The sequence below is a fragment of the Myotis yumanensis genome, unplaced genomic scaffold (assembly GCF_028538775.1).
Source record: "Myotis yumanensis isolate MYYU_CA2020_CCGP unplaced genomic scaffold, mMyoYum1.0.hap1 SCAF_17, whole genome shotgun sequence".
NCBI classification, from domain to species: Eukaryota; Metazoa; Chordata; class Mammalia; order Chiroptera; family Vespertilionidae; genus Myotis; species Myotis yumanensis.
Window position 1 is genome coordinate 16,033,952 of NW_027223768.1, and position 19,228 is coordinate 16,053,179.

General features: G+C 57.2%; 1 protein-coding gene across 3 annotated transcripts; it reads left to right on the plus strand.

Annotated features, from left to right (window-relative positions):
• Positions 1-86: 86 nt before the first annotated feature.
• BCAN (brevican) lies at positions 87-16,835 on the plus strand. Of its 3 annotated transcripts, none has more exons than XM_070396148.1 (15): positions 87-276; positions 844-944; positions 4,234-4,344; positions 5,002-5,376; positions 5,690-5,864; positions 6,120-6,247; positions 6,721-7,014; positions 8,932-9,165; positions 9,693-10,331; positions 13,702-13,809; positions 14,347-14,505; positions 15,014-15,096; positions 15,455-15,599; positions 15,862-16,052; positions 16,383-16,835. In XM_070396148.1, exons 3-15 carry the CDS (start codon positions 4,254-4,256, stop codon positions 16,476-16,478), a joined length of 2,718 nt encoding a protein of 905 aa, XP_070252249.1. In that variant the 5' UTR covers positions 87-276; positions 844-944; positions 4,234-4,253; the 3' UTR covers positions 16,479-16,835. The 3 variants fall into 3 exon arrangements, with proteins under 3 accessions (XP_070252249.1, XP_070252248.1, XP_070252250.1); XM_070396147.1 differs by having other exon boundaries at positions 849-944; XM_070396149.1 differs by lacking the exon at positions 844-944.
• Positions 16,836-19,228: the final 2,393 nt, after the last annotated feature.

Here is a 19,228-nt window from a genome sequence, read left to right on the forward strand (position 1 = left end):
CCCGAGCCCCCCGTGTTCTGGGCCAGGGGGCGGGGGCAGCCCCGGGGAAGGGCAGGGCGGGACGGGGGGGAAGAAAGGGGGTTTTGTGCGGCGCCGGGCCGGCGCCCTCTTCCGAGCATCCTGCGGGCGCAGCCTGTGCTGGCGCCCGCGCAGTCCCCGCCGCAGTCTCCGCTGCAGCTGCAGGACCGAGCCGTGGACCCGGCGGAGACCCCCGGAGAAGGCGACAAACTTCGCGGTGCCGAACCCCAACCCCAGCCCTCGGCTGCACGCCAGGAGGTGAGCGGGACCGCAGCCCGGCCGGCAGCCCGGCCGCCGGGACCTGGGAGGGAGAGAGAGAAGGGAGCGCCCGCCGACCTCGCAGGACGCGACCCCAACCCCGCAGCCCTGGCCTCTGAGGTTCCAGCGCTTCCAACTCGCCGACCCCTGATGCTTTGGCGAGGTCCGCGGTCGGCCAGCTCGTAGCGCCTGCAGCCCCTGCCACCCTCTCGTTCTCTGCGCCGGCACCCCCGCCCGCACCCCCACCGCTGCTTGCCTAGGACCCGCAGCCCCCTGGAGTCCGCCGGCTAACGGGAACGCCCCTCTAGGTCCTCGCGTCCTCCCTGCTGCGCGCGCTGTCCCCGACCTCGTCACGGTATCAGCCCCCGGCTGCCTTGCCGTGAGGTTCCACCTCCCGTAGCCGCAGGACAGCCGATAGGAGCCGCTGTAGCGGGCGATCCCGGCGCCGCTGGAGCTGGAATCCCACCCCGGCACTTACTTGTTGTGACCTTGGTCAAGTGAGTTGACCTCCCTGAACATCGGGTTCCTCATCAGTGCAATATCTAGTGAACAGCATTTTTCTCAAAGTTCAGGTTATACCTGGGAGGCGTTTACCAAGAGGCCCTACGTGGGTACCACTCCTGCTTTCCTTCCTAGAACGGCCAGGAGCTGGAACTCTCTCCCCCCAGGTATGTTCAGGATAGCGCTGCCCACATGGTTCTAAGAGGACCCAGAGCTTTGCCATCAATTTTGTTATCATCATCACTGTGCCCTGGCTGGGTGGCTCATTTGGTCAAAGCATCATCCCAAGCAACAAAAGGTTGCAGGTTGGACAACCCATACCTAGGTTGTGGGTTCTTTCCCCGGTGGGGGTGTTTGGGAGGCAACCAATCCATGTTTCTCTTTCCCTTCCTCTCCCTCTAAAATCAATGGAAACAGGTCCTTGGGTGAGATTAGAAAAAACAAACCTGCATTACTTCTATTCCAGATAATACCAGTAAAATCAAGGGATAATTACCCTAGACCCACCCACAGTATTACCAGGGCCTGTGCTGTTATGACTAACTTTGCCATTGATAAAAAGCATTGTCTATATTTCAGATTTTATATTAGGAGGAGCTACAATAGCTCCTCTGGTAATGTTGCTAACTTGTATTATTACTTGTGCTCCCAGTAAATAGGCCTATTTATACCATTACTGCAATTACTCCTGCAGGCCCTTCGAAGGCCTGGCTGTATTGTGTAGGTAATTGTTGGTGCTCACACAGCCACTAAGGGGGTAGCTGAGAGCTTCCCTCCTGTGGAGACCCAAGCTCTGGCCTGTGCAGCCCATCTGATCCTGCTGAGACTGGAGCTCGGTTCCCATGGAGTGGACCTTGGATGCCAGCTGGTGGGAATTCAGCATTGTGTGTGTGTGTGCGCGCACACACACACACACACAGCCTGGTGAACTGGGTCTGTGAAGCCTATGAGGGAGATGGAGGACCACGGGCAGAGAGGAATGATAATGCAACAAGGGGAGAGTTCCCTGAACAGCTTGAGAAACTCGAAGCTGGAGCTGGAGAGAGAGAGCTGGAGTGAGGGACGGTGTGGCATCAGGGGAAGGGACAGGAAGACTGCTGAGCTCTCGAGGTTAGAGATGGAATGGTGTGTCCTACTCTGGAGGACGAGAAGATGGAGTGGAGGTGGGTGAGGATGTGGGATGGAGAATCCCTGGGTCTGAGTCTGGTGCCTGATGAGGGATGCCTAAGTTTTCTCAGGACTCCTAGCGATACCAAGAAGGGACTAAGGTCCAAGTTTGGTGTGATTGGCAGGTGGGGTGGGGTGGCAGAGCTCTCTGACTGTGAGAACCACACAACCAGGGCCACCCTCTCTGATCGGTGATTCCCATTCCTAGAGGTGGGGGTGGGGGACCTTCTATGTTCCAGGGCAGCCAAATCCTCAGCCTCAGATATTCTCCCTTCATTCTCCCACCTTCAAAACAGAGGCAAAGGGGGGTGGGGGGTGCGGCGGCCCAGGGCATTGGTCCCAGAATGGCTCCAACTATATGGGTTTCTGGGGCACCCATCAGAGAGCCGGGAGCCAGGTCTGTGAGCAGCTCCAGCCCAGAGAGAGGGGAGGGAGGGCTCCAGGGAACGCCAGGCCTAGGACCTGGCACAGCTCAAATGCATGGTCAACAGTCTCCCCAGCACTGCAGGCACTGGCTGTACATCCAAAAAAGTCCCTCCAACCCCAGAAAACAGTCTTCCCAAGAGGCCCCCATGCCCAGAGCCAATCTCAGCACCTCGGATCTGGCCATAGCAAAGGTCAGGGAGATGCCCTGGGCATCTGACCCTGGCCACTCCTCCCCCAGCTCTGACCACGAGGAAATGATGCCGTGGCAGTGGGGGGAAGCAGAGGTTCACAATGGTGAGGAGGTATCCTCGGGCAACTCTGGGGATTTCTCATCAGCTCAGGCTCAGGAAAGGGGCACATGTATGAAGGTGGGGAAGATGGAGGTGGAACAATGGGCCTGAAGTGGGAATGAGTAGCCAGGGGAAATAAGCTTGGTCTTGTAAGCCTTGCCTGCAGTCTAATCTTCACCTCTCCTGCTGCACCGTTGGTCTGTTCCATGGCAGACTTGGGTCTTCATGGTCTTCTAAGTCTGAGGCTCAGAGGTGATGTTGACACTAGCTCCTCCGCAGCCTTCCCTCCTAGGGGCACATTGGCCTGGTGCCTGACTGGGCTTCACTGGGGACTCCAGGTCAGCCCTATCCCTCTCCGGGCCCCATTTCTCAATGCTACAGCCCTGTCTCTCCATTATGAGAGTACAAGTGCTTTGAGGCCTTCAAAGGAACAGTCTGGGTTCTCACAGAGCTTCTGATAGCCAAGGGCGGAGGGAGATAGCCTTTCATTTACTCTCACCCACCCCCCTTAGCCCACCTAAGGTGGGGGAGGGAGAGGCTGGATGGAGGCCAGACTGGCAGAGACAGGGGCTTTGTCCCAGCTGGTTTCTGAGCCAGGAGATCCGGTGGGAAAGCCTGTGCCAGACAGAAAGGAAAGACTGGGAGGAAGAAAAGAGAAGGCAGCCAAGGAGGGGGCGGAAGATGCTGGGGAGTAAAGAGAAGGGTTTCCTTCTACGTTATGGTGGGGTGGAGGGAGGTCAAAGAGGGGTTGCACTGGGGAGAAGTTGTACATTGCCTGAGTTCAGTCTAGGAGGCCCTCCTGGGGGCGGCCAGGTGGCTATGGTACTCAGGGAGGAAGGGACAAGAAGGGAAGTTGGAGGGGTACAGTGGGAGGAGAAGACTCTGGGTTCAAAGGAGTCTGGCACTGGGAGAGGCAGAGGGAACTCTAAACACTTACAGGCATATAGTACCCACCATTCACGCTATATGCTATACGCGCTTATTGAGCCCCTACTGTGTGCTGGATTCTGGGTATTTGTACAGAATTTTTTTTAGAATATAAAGCATTCTCAAAGCACACAGCCTCATCACAAACTGTGAGGTGGTAGTAATGGTGCTCTTTTACAAGAAAACAAAAGCCCAGAGAGGGTAAGGAACTTGCCTTAAGTCATACAGTGAGTTCACTAGCACCAAGGTAGTGGCTCTGAAGAATACCTTCATGGGGAGACAGGGATCAGAAGCAGAGTTAATGGGGAGCAGAGGCAGTGGGCTTCTGGGGCCAGGTGTGAGTCCATGTGGATGTGTTAGGGAGCCGTGGTAAGTCCATCCTGAGGTCTACCCTATCTTTCTTTTAAAAAAATATATTTTTATTGATTTCAGAGAGGAAGGGAGAAGGGAGAGAGAGATAGAAACATCAATGATGAGAGAGAATCATTTATTGGCTGCCTCCTGCACACCCCCTACTGGGGACTGAGTCCGGAACCCAGGCATGTACCCTTGACCAGAATTGAACCCGGGACCCCTCCGTCTGCAGGCCCACGCTCTATCCACTGAGCCAAACCAGCTAGGGCTAACCCTATCTTTCTTCCTCAAGTCTCCCCGTCAGTCCGCAGCATGGCCCCGCGGTTCCTGTCCCTGCTGACAGCCCTGACCCTGGCTGGGGTCCCTGAGGCCTTCACTGATGCTCTGGAAAGGGACAGCTCAGGTAAGCAACCCGCTTGGGGTCACTTTCTCTGTCTCCTGCACCTTCCCTATGGCAGAGAATGGCCTCTGGTTCGGCCCTAACCAACCTCTTCCAGCTTGGGGGACTCAGGGAGGAGGAGATAGACTTTGGAGGACTGTGGGGGAAGGTCTGGGCTGGGACCCTTTGAAAAAAGAGATGAGGTGTGGGTCCCTCATCGGGTGTGGAAACTTGAGGTAGGGCTGGGCAGGGGCACCAGATGCAAAGTTGCCAGCCTCTAGGATGGGGGGAGGGGGGACCCTTGGGACCAGGTGGGGGGCTGGGAGGCAGAACAGAGGTGGAGCTGGAGATTATGGACAGACAGAAGTTTTGAGCCCTGGACTGTAGGACCCAGGGGGCGGGACTAGAAGACTGTGGGTGGGGCCCACAAATCCGGGGGCGGTACTCTGGGGGCGGATTGACTCGGAGACTTTGGGGCCGGTCTGGGGATCAAGAAGTGGGTTTGCCGGACCCTGGGGACCGGGGCCCAGGTTGCTGGGGACGGTTTAGGAAAACCCAAAGGCGGTTTAGGAAAACCCAAAGGCGAGGCCGGGGAGTCCTGGGGCGGGGCGGGGCGGGGCGGGGCGGACCCTGGGGCGGGGCTTGGAAACCTGGGTGAAGCTCCTGCGGGTCCCCCCACAGAGGACCGGGCCTTCAGCGTGCGCATCGCCGGCGCCCCGCCGCTGCAGGGCGTGCTGGGCGGCACCCTCACCATCCCCTGCCACGTCCACTACTCGCGGCCGCCGTCCGGCCGCCGGGCGGTGCTGGGCTCCCCGCGGGTCAAGTGGACCTTCCTGTCCGGGGGCCGGGAGGCCGAGGTGCTGGTGGCGCGGGGGCTGCGGGTCAAGGTGAGCGAGGCCTACCGGTTCCGCGTGGCGCTGCCCGCCTACCCGGCGTCCCTCACCGACGTCTCCCTGGCGCTGGGTGAGCTGAGGCCCAACGACTCCGGCATCTACCGCTGCGAGGTCCAGCACGGCATAGACGACAGCAGCGATGCTGTGGAGGTCAAGGTCAAAGGTGAGAGCACAGGGGCAGAGAGAAGTCCCCCCCAACCCCAGGGGAGGGAAGGACTCCAGGCCTCAGGGCGCCCACAGTCTGAGCGGCGCAAACACCCCTGGAGGACAGACTGAGTTGGGAAAGGACTGACCAGATACAGGCTTTTGTCACCGCCTTTCCGTCAAGTGGAGGAAATGCTACCTGTAGCCTCACTTGAGCCCCTCCTTCCTCAGGGAGTGTAATTTACCCCGCGTGGACAGATGAGTGACAAGAAGGGGGCGGGCGGTCAGTGTGCAGGATGACCCTGCCTCCAGGAGTACTCTCTGCCCCTCAGGGGTCGTCTTTCTCTACCGGGAGGGCTCTGCCCGCTATGCCTTCTCCTTCACTGGGGCCCAGGAGGCCTGTGCCCGCATCGGCGCCCGCATCGCCACCCCAGAGCAGCTCTATGCGGCCTATCTTGGAGGCTATGAGCAGTGTGATGCTGGCTGGCTGTCCGACCAGACTGTGAGGTACGCTGGGCTGTGGACCAGGGGCTTCTAGTGGTGTCTGAGGTTCTGCCAGGGGCTGCCTGCTGCCTCAAGCTGGCCACAGGGGCACCCTGCCTCCTGGGAATGAAGTTGGTCTTCGGAGAGTGGGTGAGGATCTGTCCTGGGGGTGTTTGTCCCCCAGGCCTGGGAGGCCAACCGGCTGCATGGAAGGCAATGTGATTCGGGAAGGTCACCGTGGGTAGCTCCCTCATGAAGGCGTCTGTCCTCCATCCCCAGGTATCCCATCCAGACTCCGAGAGAGGCCTGTTACGGAGACATGGATGGCTTCCCTGGTGTCCGAAACTATGGCGTGGTGGACCCGAGTGACCTCTATGATGTCTACTGCTATGCTGAAGACCTCAATGGTGATTGGGGATGAGGGGCTCCCAAGGGACAAGCCCCTTCTCTAGTGTTGCCCATGGGTCCTCCTGGGGCCTCTGCTGGACCTTATTGCCCTTCATGTGTTTAAGGGGGAAGGAAACAATCGGTGTCCCTCCCTCCAAATACTGTCATAGAGGCAAGTTCATGGTCAAAGCCTAAGGCACGTGGTAGGAGACTGCGTTTGTGCTTTGACTCCGCTGTGCATCTCTCTACCTCTTAGCATCTCTAGGCCTTGTTTCCGTCTTTGCAGCATGAGGAAGTTGCGCTAGGTCCCTTTGAGCAATAATATCCATCCTGAGCTTCTATCCAGACTTTGATCCTACGAAGCAGGATAATTGACTCCATGTCACAGATAAGGAGACTGGGGCCTAGAGAAGCTTGCCCTGGGTCCCTGTTGGAATCCGGGGTAGAAGGGGCTACTAACTTCCTGGTAACCCAGTCTCCTCTACCCTACCAGGAGAGCTGTTCCTGGGTGCCCCCCCAGACAAGCTGACATTGGAGGAGGCACGGGCATACTGCCAGGAGCGAGGAGCAGAGATCGCCACCACGGGCCAGCTGTATGCAGCCTGGGATGGTGGCTTGGACCGCTGCAGCCCAGGCTGGCTGGCCGATGGCAGCGTGCGCTACCCCATCATCACACCCAGCCAGCGCTGCGGTGGGGGTCTGCCCGGTGTCAAGACTCTCTTCCTCTTCCCCAACCAGACCGGCTTCCCTAACAAGCACAGCCGCTTCAACGTCTATTGCTTCAGAGGTGAGCCCACCTTCCTGTGGGGACTGAGACCAACCTCACAGGGACAGATCAGCCCTGAAGTCCTACCCCCCGCTCTGATCGTTTCCTCTCAGGTCTTTGCCATCTGCCTGAAGGAGGCTTAGGTGATGCTCAGCTTGTCACTAGGGTTCTAATTCTGGTCACATCCTCTGGCTCGGCTATGTGGCCTCGAGGAGTGCTCACTTCTCTGTATCTTCTCACCTCCCTCCACATCAGTAACCCATGCCGTCTCTTCCAGTTTCAAAACTGCCTCTCCCATATCGGGCTACCAAGTATGTTTCCATTTCTGGTCCGCTCATTAGCAGAGCAGAGATGACCGACAATCTCTGAATGCAACGAATGATTCGCTCTAGTTAACCAAATGCCCTTAAGAGCCATCAAAGGGGTTTCTGGAACCTTCAGCTTGAAGGTGTCATATCTTTAACCACCAAATATTGATGGACAGACACAGGTTCACCCACAGAGAGCAGGTCCTTAAGGACAGTTGGATGTTGAGATGGCTTCCTGCCCACAGCGTATATTGGGAGATGGGTGAGCACTGCCTGGGACCCCCAGGGCCCAGGGCTCAGGCTAAGGGTGACTACAAATCTGGGAGGAATTGCTGTTAGGTGTCTGAGTCCTTGCTCCAATTGTGAGCCTGTGGTACTGGTACACGGACTGGAAGCAGAAATGTGAGAAGGCACAGCTCTTGCCATGGAAGCCCCTAGTCTGAGGGAAGACAAGACAGCTTGCTCTCAACAAGATGGAGACTGAGAGACAAGGATTACTTTCACTGAGACCGATCCCCAGACATGTTTGACCTGGGACAGATGTGGGGATGGATAGGGAAGTGAAGCCCATAGGAAGGCAGGTCCATCTGAAAAGATTTCCTGGAACAGGGGTGGTGAGGAGGATGATGATGATGATGATGATAGCTAGTACTTCTATGCACTGATTATGATTATGTGTCAAACACGTTCTGGGGGGAAATGGAGAGAGGGACTGAATCAGGAGGGGGGGAGAAGAGAAGATGATTATGGTTGTGAGCAGGTGGAGGACAGGCACGCAGGACACAGGTTTGCTGGTCTCGTATTAGCAAGGCTCACTGGAGCAGGTGACGAGGGCAGGACATGCTGTCCTGTTTCATCTGGCTGAGCACAGATGGCCCTCAGGGCTTTTCTTAGCCCAATTCCACCGTCACTTCATTGGTTTTCTTCTCTTGGTTTACTTCCCTAGAGACAAGGTAATCTATTCTAAAACTGTCATTTGAAGGGAGTAGACCCGAAGGATAGGGTGTCCTGCCTTTGCGCTCTTGTCCCCGTACTGAGATCCTCAGGTGGTGACTGTTGAATGTTCTCCTGTCCTCTGCCCGTCAGCTTCCTGCAGTGATGGCAGCCTGTCCCCTTCCATTGCAAAAGCCTTGGGATGACTGAGCTCCCTCACACCTTGCCCCAAACCCAAGGTGCGGAGGCCATTCTGTCCATCCTACCTCCATCCTTTACTCGAGGGAAGATCTCTCCCCTGAGCCTTTCTTTACCATTCCATATACAGTAGTACTTCCCGACCCATTCCCTTATATGTTAACATTATAATACATGTGTATTTGTTCATTATCTGTATCTGAAATATAAATCCCCTCGTGGGCAGGAAGCTTGCTATTTTGCTCTTCGCTGTATTCTCAATGCCCTGGAGAATGCTTGGCATGACACACATTGGGCACTTGGTTAATGCTTGAGGAACAAGTGATGAAGTCCTAGGGTGCTTCTGTGGCCCCATGGGTGCTCCACAGGGAAAATGAGAGAGAACTGAGAGAATTCCATGGCCTCTGCACCTAACCCCAAACCCTCACATGTAGGCTGTGACCTGGGAGGAGAGAGCCACCTATTTAACAACCCCAATGGCACTTAACTCCCACAACAGACTCTGCCCAGCCCTCTACTATCCCTGAGGACTCCAACCCATCCTCTGACCCAGCTTCTGATGGACTGGAGGCCATTGTAACAGTGACAGAGACTCTGGAGGAACTGCAGCTGCCTCAGGAAGCTGTGGAGAGTGAGTCCCGAGGAGCCATCTACTCCATCCCCATCATAGAGGATGGAGGAGGTGCAAGCTCCACTCCGGAAGACCCAGCAGAGGCCCCTAAAACCCTTCAAGGTAATGCAAATCCCTTACACTGGAGAGGTCTGCACATGAGATACTGGGGGCATAAGCCCAGCTTGATGCTGGGGTTATGGCAGCAGGAATCTGTCCTGTCCTTTCTCAGCAGCTCAACAGTGTGCAAGGCACCTCACCTGTTCCTCTTCCAATCTTTGCCTTTCCAGAAAATTCCACCCCCAACTCTCTGAGTCTAGAGCTGTTTGGATTAAGGAGCTGGTCCTCTTTTGTTTGGTCTCTCCTCTCCCTCACCTAGCCAAAGTAGACCAGAGAATTTTAACAGACTAGGAGAGGGAGTCGCAAGGACCATGTTTTCCTGGGATAATGACAGCTCACAGAGCCTTCAACATTGCAGCTCCTGTTGCAGTTCTTCTGGTGTGGAGCAAAGACAGCTTCTCCCCAGGGCAGGAGGGCAGGCTCTTCCCGGCGCCCTCCTCCTCACCAACTCCTTCCTCCCCTTTCCCTTCCCCTCTTCTATCGTCTGACGGGCGCTGTCCCTGGTGCTGAATCATCTGTGCTTTGCCTAGAATTCGAACCCCAATCCATTGTACCTCCCATGGGGTCATCAGAAGAGGAAGGCAAGGCAATGGAGGAAGAAGAGAAATACAAGGATGAAAAAGAAAAAGAGGAGGAAGAAGAAGAGGAGGATGTGGAGGATGAGGACCTGTGGGCCTGGCCCAGCGAGCTCAGCAGCCCTGACCCAGAAGTCCCTCTCCCCAGTGAGCTGGACCTCGAGGACTCACTCTCCCAGGCATCGCAGTCACCAGAAGTCCTACACCCTGGTGCATCACCACCTCCCAATGGAGAGCCAGAGGCTCCCAGGCCGCCAAGGGTCCTAGGACCACCCACTGAGACTCTGCCCACTCCCAGGGAGGGGAACTTGGCTTCACCTTTCACTCCCATTGGGGCAAGAGAGGTGGGGGAAGAGACTGGGCGTCCTGAGCTGTCGGGGGTCCCTCGAGGAGAGAGCGAGGAGACAGGGAGCTCCGAGGATGCCCCTGCTCTGCTTCCAGCCACACGGGCCCCTGGGGGTACCAGGGAGCTGGAGGCTCCCGCCAAAGAGAATTCTGGAAGAATTGTCCCAGCAGGGACCTCAGTGCAGGCCCAGCCAGGTCTGCCCACTGACAGCACCAGCCATGGTGGAGTGGCCGTGGCCCCCTCAGCAGGTAACTTTGCCCAAGGCTCAGCTTCCCTGTTTCTCCTCCTCCTTTTTCTCCCCCTGCAACTCTGAGTCACCTCACCTATAGTCCTTTAACCCACCATTGCCCAGATCTCCTGTCCTTTGCTTTTATTCTCCTACCCACCTCAACCTGTGGGCTTCCTATTTTGGATACCCCATCATGTGACTTCCATCCCAGCTCTGATTCCTCACCGTGTGGCCCCCCAACACCCTGACCCCCACCCTAAGACCCTCTCCCTGCTCACTCTATCACCCCAGCCCCACCACTGACTGCCTCAGACTCTTTCCTAGTCTTTGGCTCTCTACCTGTGACTCACATCTCACCAGCCCCGCAGAGCACCCTCAGGCCTCACGCACTAGGATGCCCTCATCACCTGTTGCCCTCTTCAAGGCCCAGGCTGGTCTCCCACTGCTCCCTTCCCCCTTCCTGTGTGCCATCCCCTTCAGCCACCCCCCACTGATATCAGGGAAGCCTGGGACCCCACCCCCACCTCTCACCCTCTGGGGTCCAGGAGACCCTGAATCCCACAGAGCCTTAAGCGACTACTTCTGTGAAGTATTTTTTCATTTGTTTCATGGAAAACAAGCCTTGGAAATAAATCTCTATTAAACTGCTTTATAACCAAAACTCTGGCACCCTCTGTCTCCACCCCCAGCTGTCTGTCCTTTGCATTCTATAGATCCATGTCATGGGTAGCTCTTTGATGCTCTCTTTGACTCTCTCTCTCTCTCTCTCTCTCTCTCACCTTTCACCCCCCTTCCTCCCCCTCCTCTGTCTCTTCGCCTTGCATTCGTTTTCATCTTCAGCCTAAACCTATCCAGTCCTAGCCATCTAACAGCCCTTTGCTGTTCTCTCATTCTGTCCTTCTCAGGCCTGTCTCCACTTTCCTTCCTGACTGCTGAGATCCCAAATCTTTATGCACATTCCCCAGGAAAGCCCTTGTCCATCCGTCTGTGAGAGTGTTGGGAGGTTTCTCCCTCACTCTTGGGGGGAGAACCTCCACAGCCTGGAGTGTGTGTATGTGTGCGTTTGTATTCATTTCTGGTCCCTCTCAATGGCTCCCATATAGAGGCACATATACAGAGTAGTGATGAAAAAGTCCCTCTTAGCCTAGATGCAGTTCCCTGGCATCCAGGTGACCCAGAGCCCATGCCCCGCCCCTGGCATCTCAGCAGGGGGATGGTATCTGACTTTCATCCTATTCCCACAGCCTTCCTGTCCTCCACTAACCCCTACACTAATGACTTCCTCCACCCCTTGGGGAGAATGGTTTCACTCTCCCTACACCCAAAGGATGTCAAAGTCCCAAATGCTGGAGAAGACACAGATCAGGAGACAAGGGGAGGGAGGGAATGTAGAGGGCAGGGGAATGGGGAGTTAGAGAAGCCCTACCTGCTCAGGGAAGGTTGAGCTTCCCAGTGGCGACTCCTACAGAAGGCTGGATGCCCTCAGGACCCCCTCTCCTAGATGGCCCAGGGTGGTCTAGGGGTCCCTGCATCACATCCAGGCTCACACATTTCAACTGTTGGCTCCCTCCCAGCTGACCTTGGCGTTCAGCGCTGGTGGGCGGGGAGGGGATTGGTGGGAAGAGGCGCACCATCTGCAGTGTGTTAGTTGCCCACGTGGAGGGTGAGGAAAGCCTTCTGGCCATTGCAGCAGAACGGAAGGAACAATGTTCAGGTCCTTATAGCAGTTGGGCCCAAAGAGGCGGAGGAAGGAAGACCAGAAAGTCTCAAGAGGAGTTTTTTCACCCCAATGTGCCTGTCCTGGCTCAGGTTTAGCTGGAGGTGGGGGTGGGGTGGGGGTAGGGCTGGGGAACTGGGGGGCCGGGGGGCTGTGGTCTTGGTGGGGCATCAGGGACCAAGTTTGAGAGTTTCTATCCCCTAGGGTTGGAGGGTTGGAGGGTTGGAGAGAAGACAACAGGAAGAGCAGGAAAATGTGAGGAACGGGGAGCAGTTCAGGACTCCTCCCCTCTGTGGGCCCCGGTGCTTAAAGGGTTAAATAAAACATCTTCCCTTCCCCCTTCACCCTGGCGGGTAGGTAAAACTATTGGCAAGAGGGAAGATGACAGGGAGAATGGTGCTGGAACAGCTGATTCATTTTACGCCAAACAGCTAGATCACCACAGCAAAAATTTTTGAGTCAACTCCAGCTTCTCCTCCCCCCACCTCTGCTCTGATCCTCACCAGGCACCGGGATCTTGGGCCAGAGTAAAGCATGTGAGCCTTGGCCTTGGCTGCTAGGGGTGATGCCGTGGCTGCAGCTGGCGCCAACCTTTCGGACCTCGGACCTCATGGACCACCAGGGGTCCGAGGAACACCGGTTAGCGACCACTGGCCTGGAGGATGGTTTTACTGCCCAGGCCTGAGAGCCCTGACCTGTGCTGTCAGTCGGTGGGGTTATCTTCCCTTGGGTCATCAGGACCAGAAAGAGTAGAACCTAACAGCCCCTCCAGCACCCAGGCTAAGCCCAAGTTAGGCAGCCGTCACCCCCTACCCCAGCATCCAGAGTACAGAGGAGGAGGCAGCTGGCCTAGCCGGGTGGAGCTGGATCCGGACAGCGGATTGCATGCTTTCAGGGAAGTGTGTTAGTCTAAGGAGACTGGCTACCTGGAGAAGAGAGAGCCAAAAGGAAGGGTGCAAGATGGAGCCGAAGGGTTTCTAGGCTAAGGAATCTGCAGGAAGCCTGAACTAGAGGGTGAAAGGGAAGCCTGGTAAGGAGGGGCAGGGTAGGGCTTAAAGTGAGGGGAGTGTACTGGATCTTCATTCACTGCACCAGTGGACAGAGGAGGAATGGTTACCTCCCATCTGAACCCTCCTCCCCCCATATCAGATCCCAGTGGCTGTGGGGACTCTCCTCCACTTTCAAGTAGCCCACCTCCACTGTACAGAGCTGTTCTGGGCCTGACACAGACAAGGGGGTGGGAGGCTAAGCTCCCAAAGGGGTAAATGATCTGCCCAATGTCACCCGGTGGAGCTGGGAGCCGGACAAGAGTCCAAGCCTCATGACCATCTTTCCCCTTTGCGGGGCTGGGTCCCAAGGGCCTTCGCGGCCACTTTCTCCCAGCCCCTGTGATTGGGCTCACACTGGTGGGCATGACTATGGCCAGCACAGAGCTGAACCAGTGCTGAAGTGGGGGACCTCGAGGGGACCCAGAGACGAGAAAAATCCAGAATTCAGGCTGGACTCTAACCAGAGGCAGGTTCCAGGGGGAACTTTGAGAGAGCTGTTTAGCTCCCAGGACAAGGGGGTTGGGGCTGGGGACCCTCTGAACCCTCTCCAGACGGACTCAGGCAGCAGAGCTGTGCTTCCGTGCTCCCCCCCCCCCCCCACATCACTTCTCTCCCCCTCTCAGGTAACTGTGTCCCCAGCCCTTGCCACAATGGTGGGACATGCTTGGAGGAGGAGGAGGGGGTCCGATGCCTGTGTTTGCCTGGCTATGGGGGGGACCTGTGCGACGTTGGTGAGTGTGTTTGAGGGACTGGGGTGGGGTGGGGGTAGATCTGAAGCCTGGACCCTGCTGGTTCCAGAGGAAGGAGGGGAGGGCACTGGTTTTGGCTTTGCCGCTGATGAATCCCATTTTAGGCAAATCACATAACCTGTCTGAGCCCTACCCTCAATTTCCTCATCTGTTCAGTGGAACCAAAAATGCCTCTCTCAGGGGTTCCGTGTGAGAGGACTGCTTAGCAGACTCCTGGCATTTGGAATCAATACATGCCAGTTTCCATTCTCCTGGCAAGAGGCGAGCGTACAGCTCTCCTTTAGGATGGAGGATGGCAGAGACCCAGGCCGGGACTCCCAGCCCTCACCCTAGTCCCAGCACTAGGGCTCCTCCTCCCCTCCTCCCCTCTTCCCCTCCTCCCCTCCTAGCTCTTTGGCCCCGCCCTCCTGCCCCTAGCCCCGCCCTCTCAGGCTGCGGTGGTGGGACCCCTTCCAGGTGATCAGGCCCCTTGGAGTTCCCGGGTCCTCCCGCCTAAGTAGCCCGCCCTTCTGCGCCCAGGCCTCCGTTTCTGCAGCCCGGGCTGGGACGCCTTCCAGGGCGCCTGCTACAAGCACTTTTCTACACGGAGGAGCTGGGAGGAGGCGGAAACCCACTGTCGGATGTACGGCGCGCACCTGGCCAGCATCAGCACCCCCGAGGAGCAGCGCTTCATCAACGGTGGGCTGGGGACCCTGCCACCTGCTGTCACTCACACTCACTCATCAATCAGCTAACGAATGAGTATGTTCATGGATTAACCCCCTCATTCATTAATTCGGGTACTTACTACTTGGCCTGCCTCATTCCACTAGTTCACCGTTCCTTTCTCCGCCTCCGTCCCCCTCCACACGTGGGAGGTGGGGCTTCAGACCCGGGCCGCTGCGGTTAGAGCAGGAACTGCACCTGCGTCAGCCTGGCGCCCCCTTCAGAGCTCCCACTTCCCTGCTCTCCTGCCTCCACCTGCTCTCCCCGACTCTGACCTCATTGAACATGTTTACTCTGTGTCTAGAGTTTCCCTTTTCTAGCCCAGGCCCACGCACCGAGGTCGGAGCGAGGGAAACGCGGGGCTGGGGTGGCGGGAAGGACTTCTCCGCGGCCACCCAGCGACCGCTTGATCCTGAGGAATGGTCGCTCTCTGCTGGCGGCGGAGCTCACTGCAACCATCACCCCTGCGGTTCTTTCCCAGATCGATACCGGGAGTACCAGTGGATTGGGCTCAATGACAGGACGATCGAAGGCGATTTCCTGTGGTCAGATGGCGTCCCCCTGGTGAGAGGCTCCCGCTGCCTCTCAAGCTAACTTGGTTGCTTCTTCGAAGCATTTCCGCCCCCACCCCACAGTGACCCCAACCCTCCTTTTCCTTTCTCTGGCTCCTTCCCTTCCCCATGCCCACTCTCTCCCTGGGTCCTCTTCCCATCTTTGTGCCTCTCTGACTTCTCTTCTGGTTGCCATTATCCTTCCTCCCAAAGCCCCTGACCTCTCCTTTCCCCTGGGGTCCCCTACGCCCCATCCCACTAACCTGCCCTTTCCCGTGCCCCTCCCACCCCTCCTCCCAGGCCCTCCAGACCGTTCCTCTCAGTCTCCTGTCCTGGAGCTCCTCACCACCTCCTCCAACCCCACCCCCTAGCTCTATGAGAACTGGAACCCCGGGCAGCCCGACAGCTACTTCCTGTCCGGAGAGAACTGTGTCGTCATGGTGTGGCATGATCAGGGACAATGGAGTGACGTGCCTTGCAACTACCACCTGTCCTACACCTGCAAGATGGGGCTGGGTGAGGGAGGCCAAGGGAGAGGAGGGATGGGGCTTCGGGATGCTGGGATGGATGTGTAAATAGAAGGAGGTGCAAAATTGCTCAATCAGAAATGGGTCCCAGGCCATGAGCACGGGAGGGATAACAAACTCGATGGGTCCACTCAGAACCCCTGCTCTTTTTTGTATCCAACTGTGGCCCACTCCTCTCCTCCTCATCCGGATTCTGGGAACTGTCACTCACAGAGCCAGGCTCTCAGTTTCTGACTGTGTCTGCCCTACAGTGTCCTGTGGGTCCCCACCAGAGCTGCCCCTGGCTCAACTGTTTGGCCGCCCGAGGCTGCGTTATGAGGTGGACACGGTGCTTCGTTACCGGTGCCTGGAGGGGCTGGCCCAGCGCAACCAGCCACTGATTCGCTGCCAGGAGAATGGTCGCTGGGAGGCCCCACAGATCTCCTGTGTGCCCCGCAGGCCTGTGAGTGCCAGGAGGAGGCAGGTGGGGGGCGGGGGGAGGAATTAACTAACAGTAGCACTGGGCTCCAATCCTAGTTCTGCCAGTCACCGGCTGTGTGACCTTGAAGTAACCACTGCCCCTCTCTGGACCAAGGGAAGGAGGGCTGGATGCTCTGGGTTCTCTTCAGTGCTGACGTCAGAACATTTGGCCAAGCTCTGGGCCCTTAAGGGCTGAGCCAGGGCAAGTGTTTGATGAGATCAGGCATCAAGGAGCAACAACACCAGAGGGGGCTCTGAGGAGAGAAGGGGGAAGAGCCCAGGGTGAGGGTGCGTGTGTGTGTGTCTTCCCCAGTCTCGAGCTCTGCGCCCCAGGAAGGCCCTAGAAGGACGTCAGCGGAGGCTACTGGGGCGCTGGACCCCTCCTTCCAGTCCTGTTCCAGCTCCCTAAGAGGCAAGGCCTTGGATACTGCTGCCCCCAGCACTGCCCTCATGTCCCACCATGGGAAGTGACAACATGAGAGGGGTAGAGCCGGAGTCCAGGTGACAGTGCCTGAAGGGGCTTCTGGGAAATACCTGGGCAGCTGCAGACCAGCCTAGGCCCTTTCACCCCCACGCTGAGCATCAGGTTTTCCCTCAGGGCCTTGAGTTGTCCCTAAGTGCCTCAACTGCCCCCTCCTCGCCAGCCATCCTGTCCCTCCATTCCCCTGGGGGGCTCTGTGTCCACTCGTTCTCTAAGGGAATGAGTGTTCAGGATGGCATACCTGTAAAACCAGCAGGAAATAAAGCTGCATTTGAGTCCAAGAAAGTCTGATGCTTCTGAGAGAGAGAGAGAGAGGGAGAGAGAGAGGTGGGGTGGGGTTGGGCCTTACAGGATAAATATGCCTTCTGGGTTTATTGATTTCTGAAGGTCAGAGAAGTCTGGGGATAGAATAGTGACTAGCACAGAAGAGCTGCCCAGTAAGTACTTATGGAATGAAGGAGCCCACAGGGGTGGGGCGGGGGGGGGGGGGGGGGGGGGGGGAACAGCACAAGGGTGTTTGAAAGGAGCTGGAGCCCAGAAAGTGTGGCTCAGTGGTTAAGCATCGACCTATGAACCAGGAGGTGACACTGGATTCCCCATCACCAGGGCACATGCCTGGGTTGCAGGCTCCATCCCCAGCAGGGGGTGTGCAGGAGGCTGCTGATCAATGATTCTCTCTCATCACTGGTGTTTCTATCTCTCTCCCTCTCCATCCTCTCTGAAATCAATGATAAGAAAAAAGAAAGGAGCTGGAGTGCCCAGTCAAACAGACCTAAATGAGTTCAGTCTGGGCGGGAGCTGAGGGCCCAGAGAGGAGAGCAGGGAGGTGCCCCAGTTCTGAGGTTCCTGAGGGGGTTCACCGGGCGGGGGGGATGAGGGTGAAGGGAATGCAGGTCTGGGGTTTAGATCGCAGGATGGCGTCCTTCCAGCAGAACAGGCCGCGATGCAGGAATAGGGGCACGTGATCAGGGCGGAGGAGGGATCCCCCGCCCTTGCTGTGGGCTGGGCTCTGAGGAATGACCTGCAGGCCTCCTAGGCTGTAGCCAGCAGAGGGCGCTGTGTGCACGTGCGTGAGTAGAGCCAGGCGGGAGGAGCCTTAGGATACCGCCAGAGGGCGCTGCGGTGTCACACACCCCCACCCCCACCCCCGCCCCCCAGTTGTCCAGGGTGAGGAAGTCTGGCAGCTGGCTGGAGTGAGGGGTAGGGGGGAGGAAGGGGGGTCAGACTTCCGCCAGCCTGAGCTGGCCTGGGGGCTGTGAGTCAGCGGAGGTTGAGATAGTGAGGTCACTCTGAGAACTGGAGAGAGAATGACCAGCTCTGTGTGTGTGTGTGTGTGTGTGTGTGACACAATTGTACCTTATGGTAGAGTGTGTGTCGGGATGCCATCTGTTTCCATGATGGGGGTGAATCTTCTTGCTGCAGATCCTCACATTTAACCACACATGGGCAAGTTACTAAAGCCTGTAAGACACAGACAGAGACAGAATCAGAGAGTGATGGGGAAAGGCCCAGAGACAGCGAGGCAAGACAGGAAAACGGGCTTCCCAGGCCATCCCTGCCCGGCTCCTGGACCTTCTCCACCCTGGATACAAACCCCAAACCAGCTGGTCTCTGAGATACCACAGTCCTCTCCTCACCCAGGGCTCACCTGCCCCCCGCCGCCCCGCCCCCCGCCCCCGCCCCGGCGCCCCGCTTCTGCCCTCCCCAGACAACCCAGCCAAGCACAGCTAGGGAGGAAGGCTGTTTCTTTCTTTCTTTCTTTTTTTTAAAAAATATTTTATTGATTTTTTACAGAAAGGAAGGGAGAGGGATAGAGAGTTAGAAACATCGATGAGAGAGAAACATCGATCAGCCGCCTCCTGCACACCCCCAATTGGGGATGTGCCTGCAACCAAGGTACATGCCCTTGGCCGGGATCGAACCTGGGACCCTTCAGTCCGCAGGCCGACGCTCTATCCACTGAGCCAAACCGGTTAGGGCAAGGCTGTTTCTTAAGGAGTAACAGGGAAGAGGATGATTTGGGGACCAGAGTAGAGACCCCCTCCCCCCATGGAATTTAGCTGGAATCATGAGTGGATCGAGAACAGGGTAGGCCTTTGAACATAGCCCCTCAAGAAGAGAAGGCTGAAGGGGGGACAGTGTCTGTCCTGGGGCTCTTAAGGGGGGTTCTCTGAGAACTGTGACCTCGCAGAGATGGGGTTTAGAAAGCAGGTGGTATTTCCCAAAGAGACCCTAGTGGGGAGTTGGAAGGAGCTTTGGTGTCCCAGCCCCTTAGTCACTGAATCTCCGCACCGCGGTCGGCAGGGGTCCGCCACCTTCTCTGACTGTGGAGGAGGAGTGGTCCAGAGGTGGACACAGGCCTGGAACCAAAACACTCCTCCCCTCCGGACACTTGCTGGGCTGCTTGGGCATGACTGCCTAAAACGGAAGCCTCTGGCTTTGTTGGGCTTCCTGGGGAAGGGAGAGCTGGACCAGGGGTGACTCAACACCCTGCACAGAATCCAACCCTGGCCCAGGGAGGGAAAATGAGAAAGGGGCCTGTGTTGGGCTGGGCAGAGGGAACTGACCCCTCATGGAGTGTCAGTCTGTCTTTGGGAGCCTCTGCCTCCAGGACACAGCACAGACCTGCAAGCCCCTGGATATGCGGTTCGCCCCTCAGCCTTTCATACATGTCTAAA

What these genes read in the sequence shown, in the direction of transcription:
- BCAN (XM_070396148.1), top strand. Translation starts at nt 4,254, where the DNA reads ATGGCCCCGCGGTTCCTGTCCCTGCTGACAGCCCTGACCCTGGCTGGG. An exon ending in CTGTCCGACCAGACTGTGAG is followed by an intron (nt 5,865 to 6,119) that starts GTACGCTGGGCT and finishes CTCCATCCCCAG; the next exon opens with GTATCCCATCCAGACTCCGA. An exon ending in CTATGCTGAAGACCTCAATG is followed by an intron (nt 6,248 to 6,720) that starts GTGATTGGGGAT and finishes CTACCCTACCAG; the next exon opens with GAGAGCTGTTCCTGGGTGCC.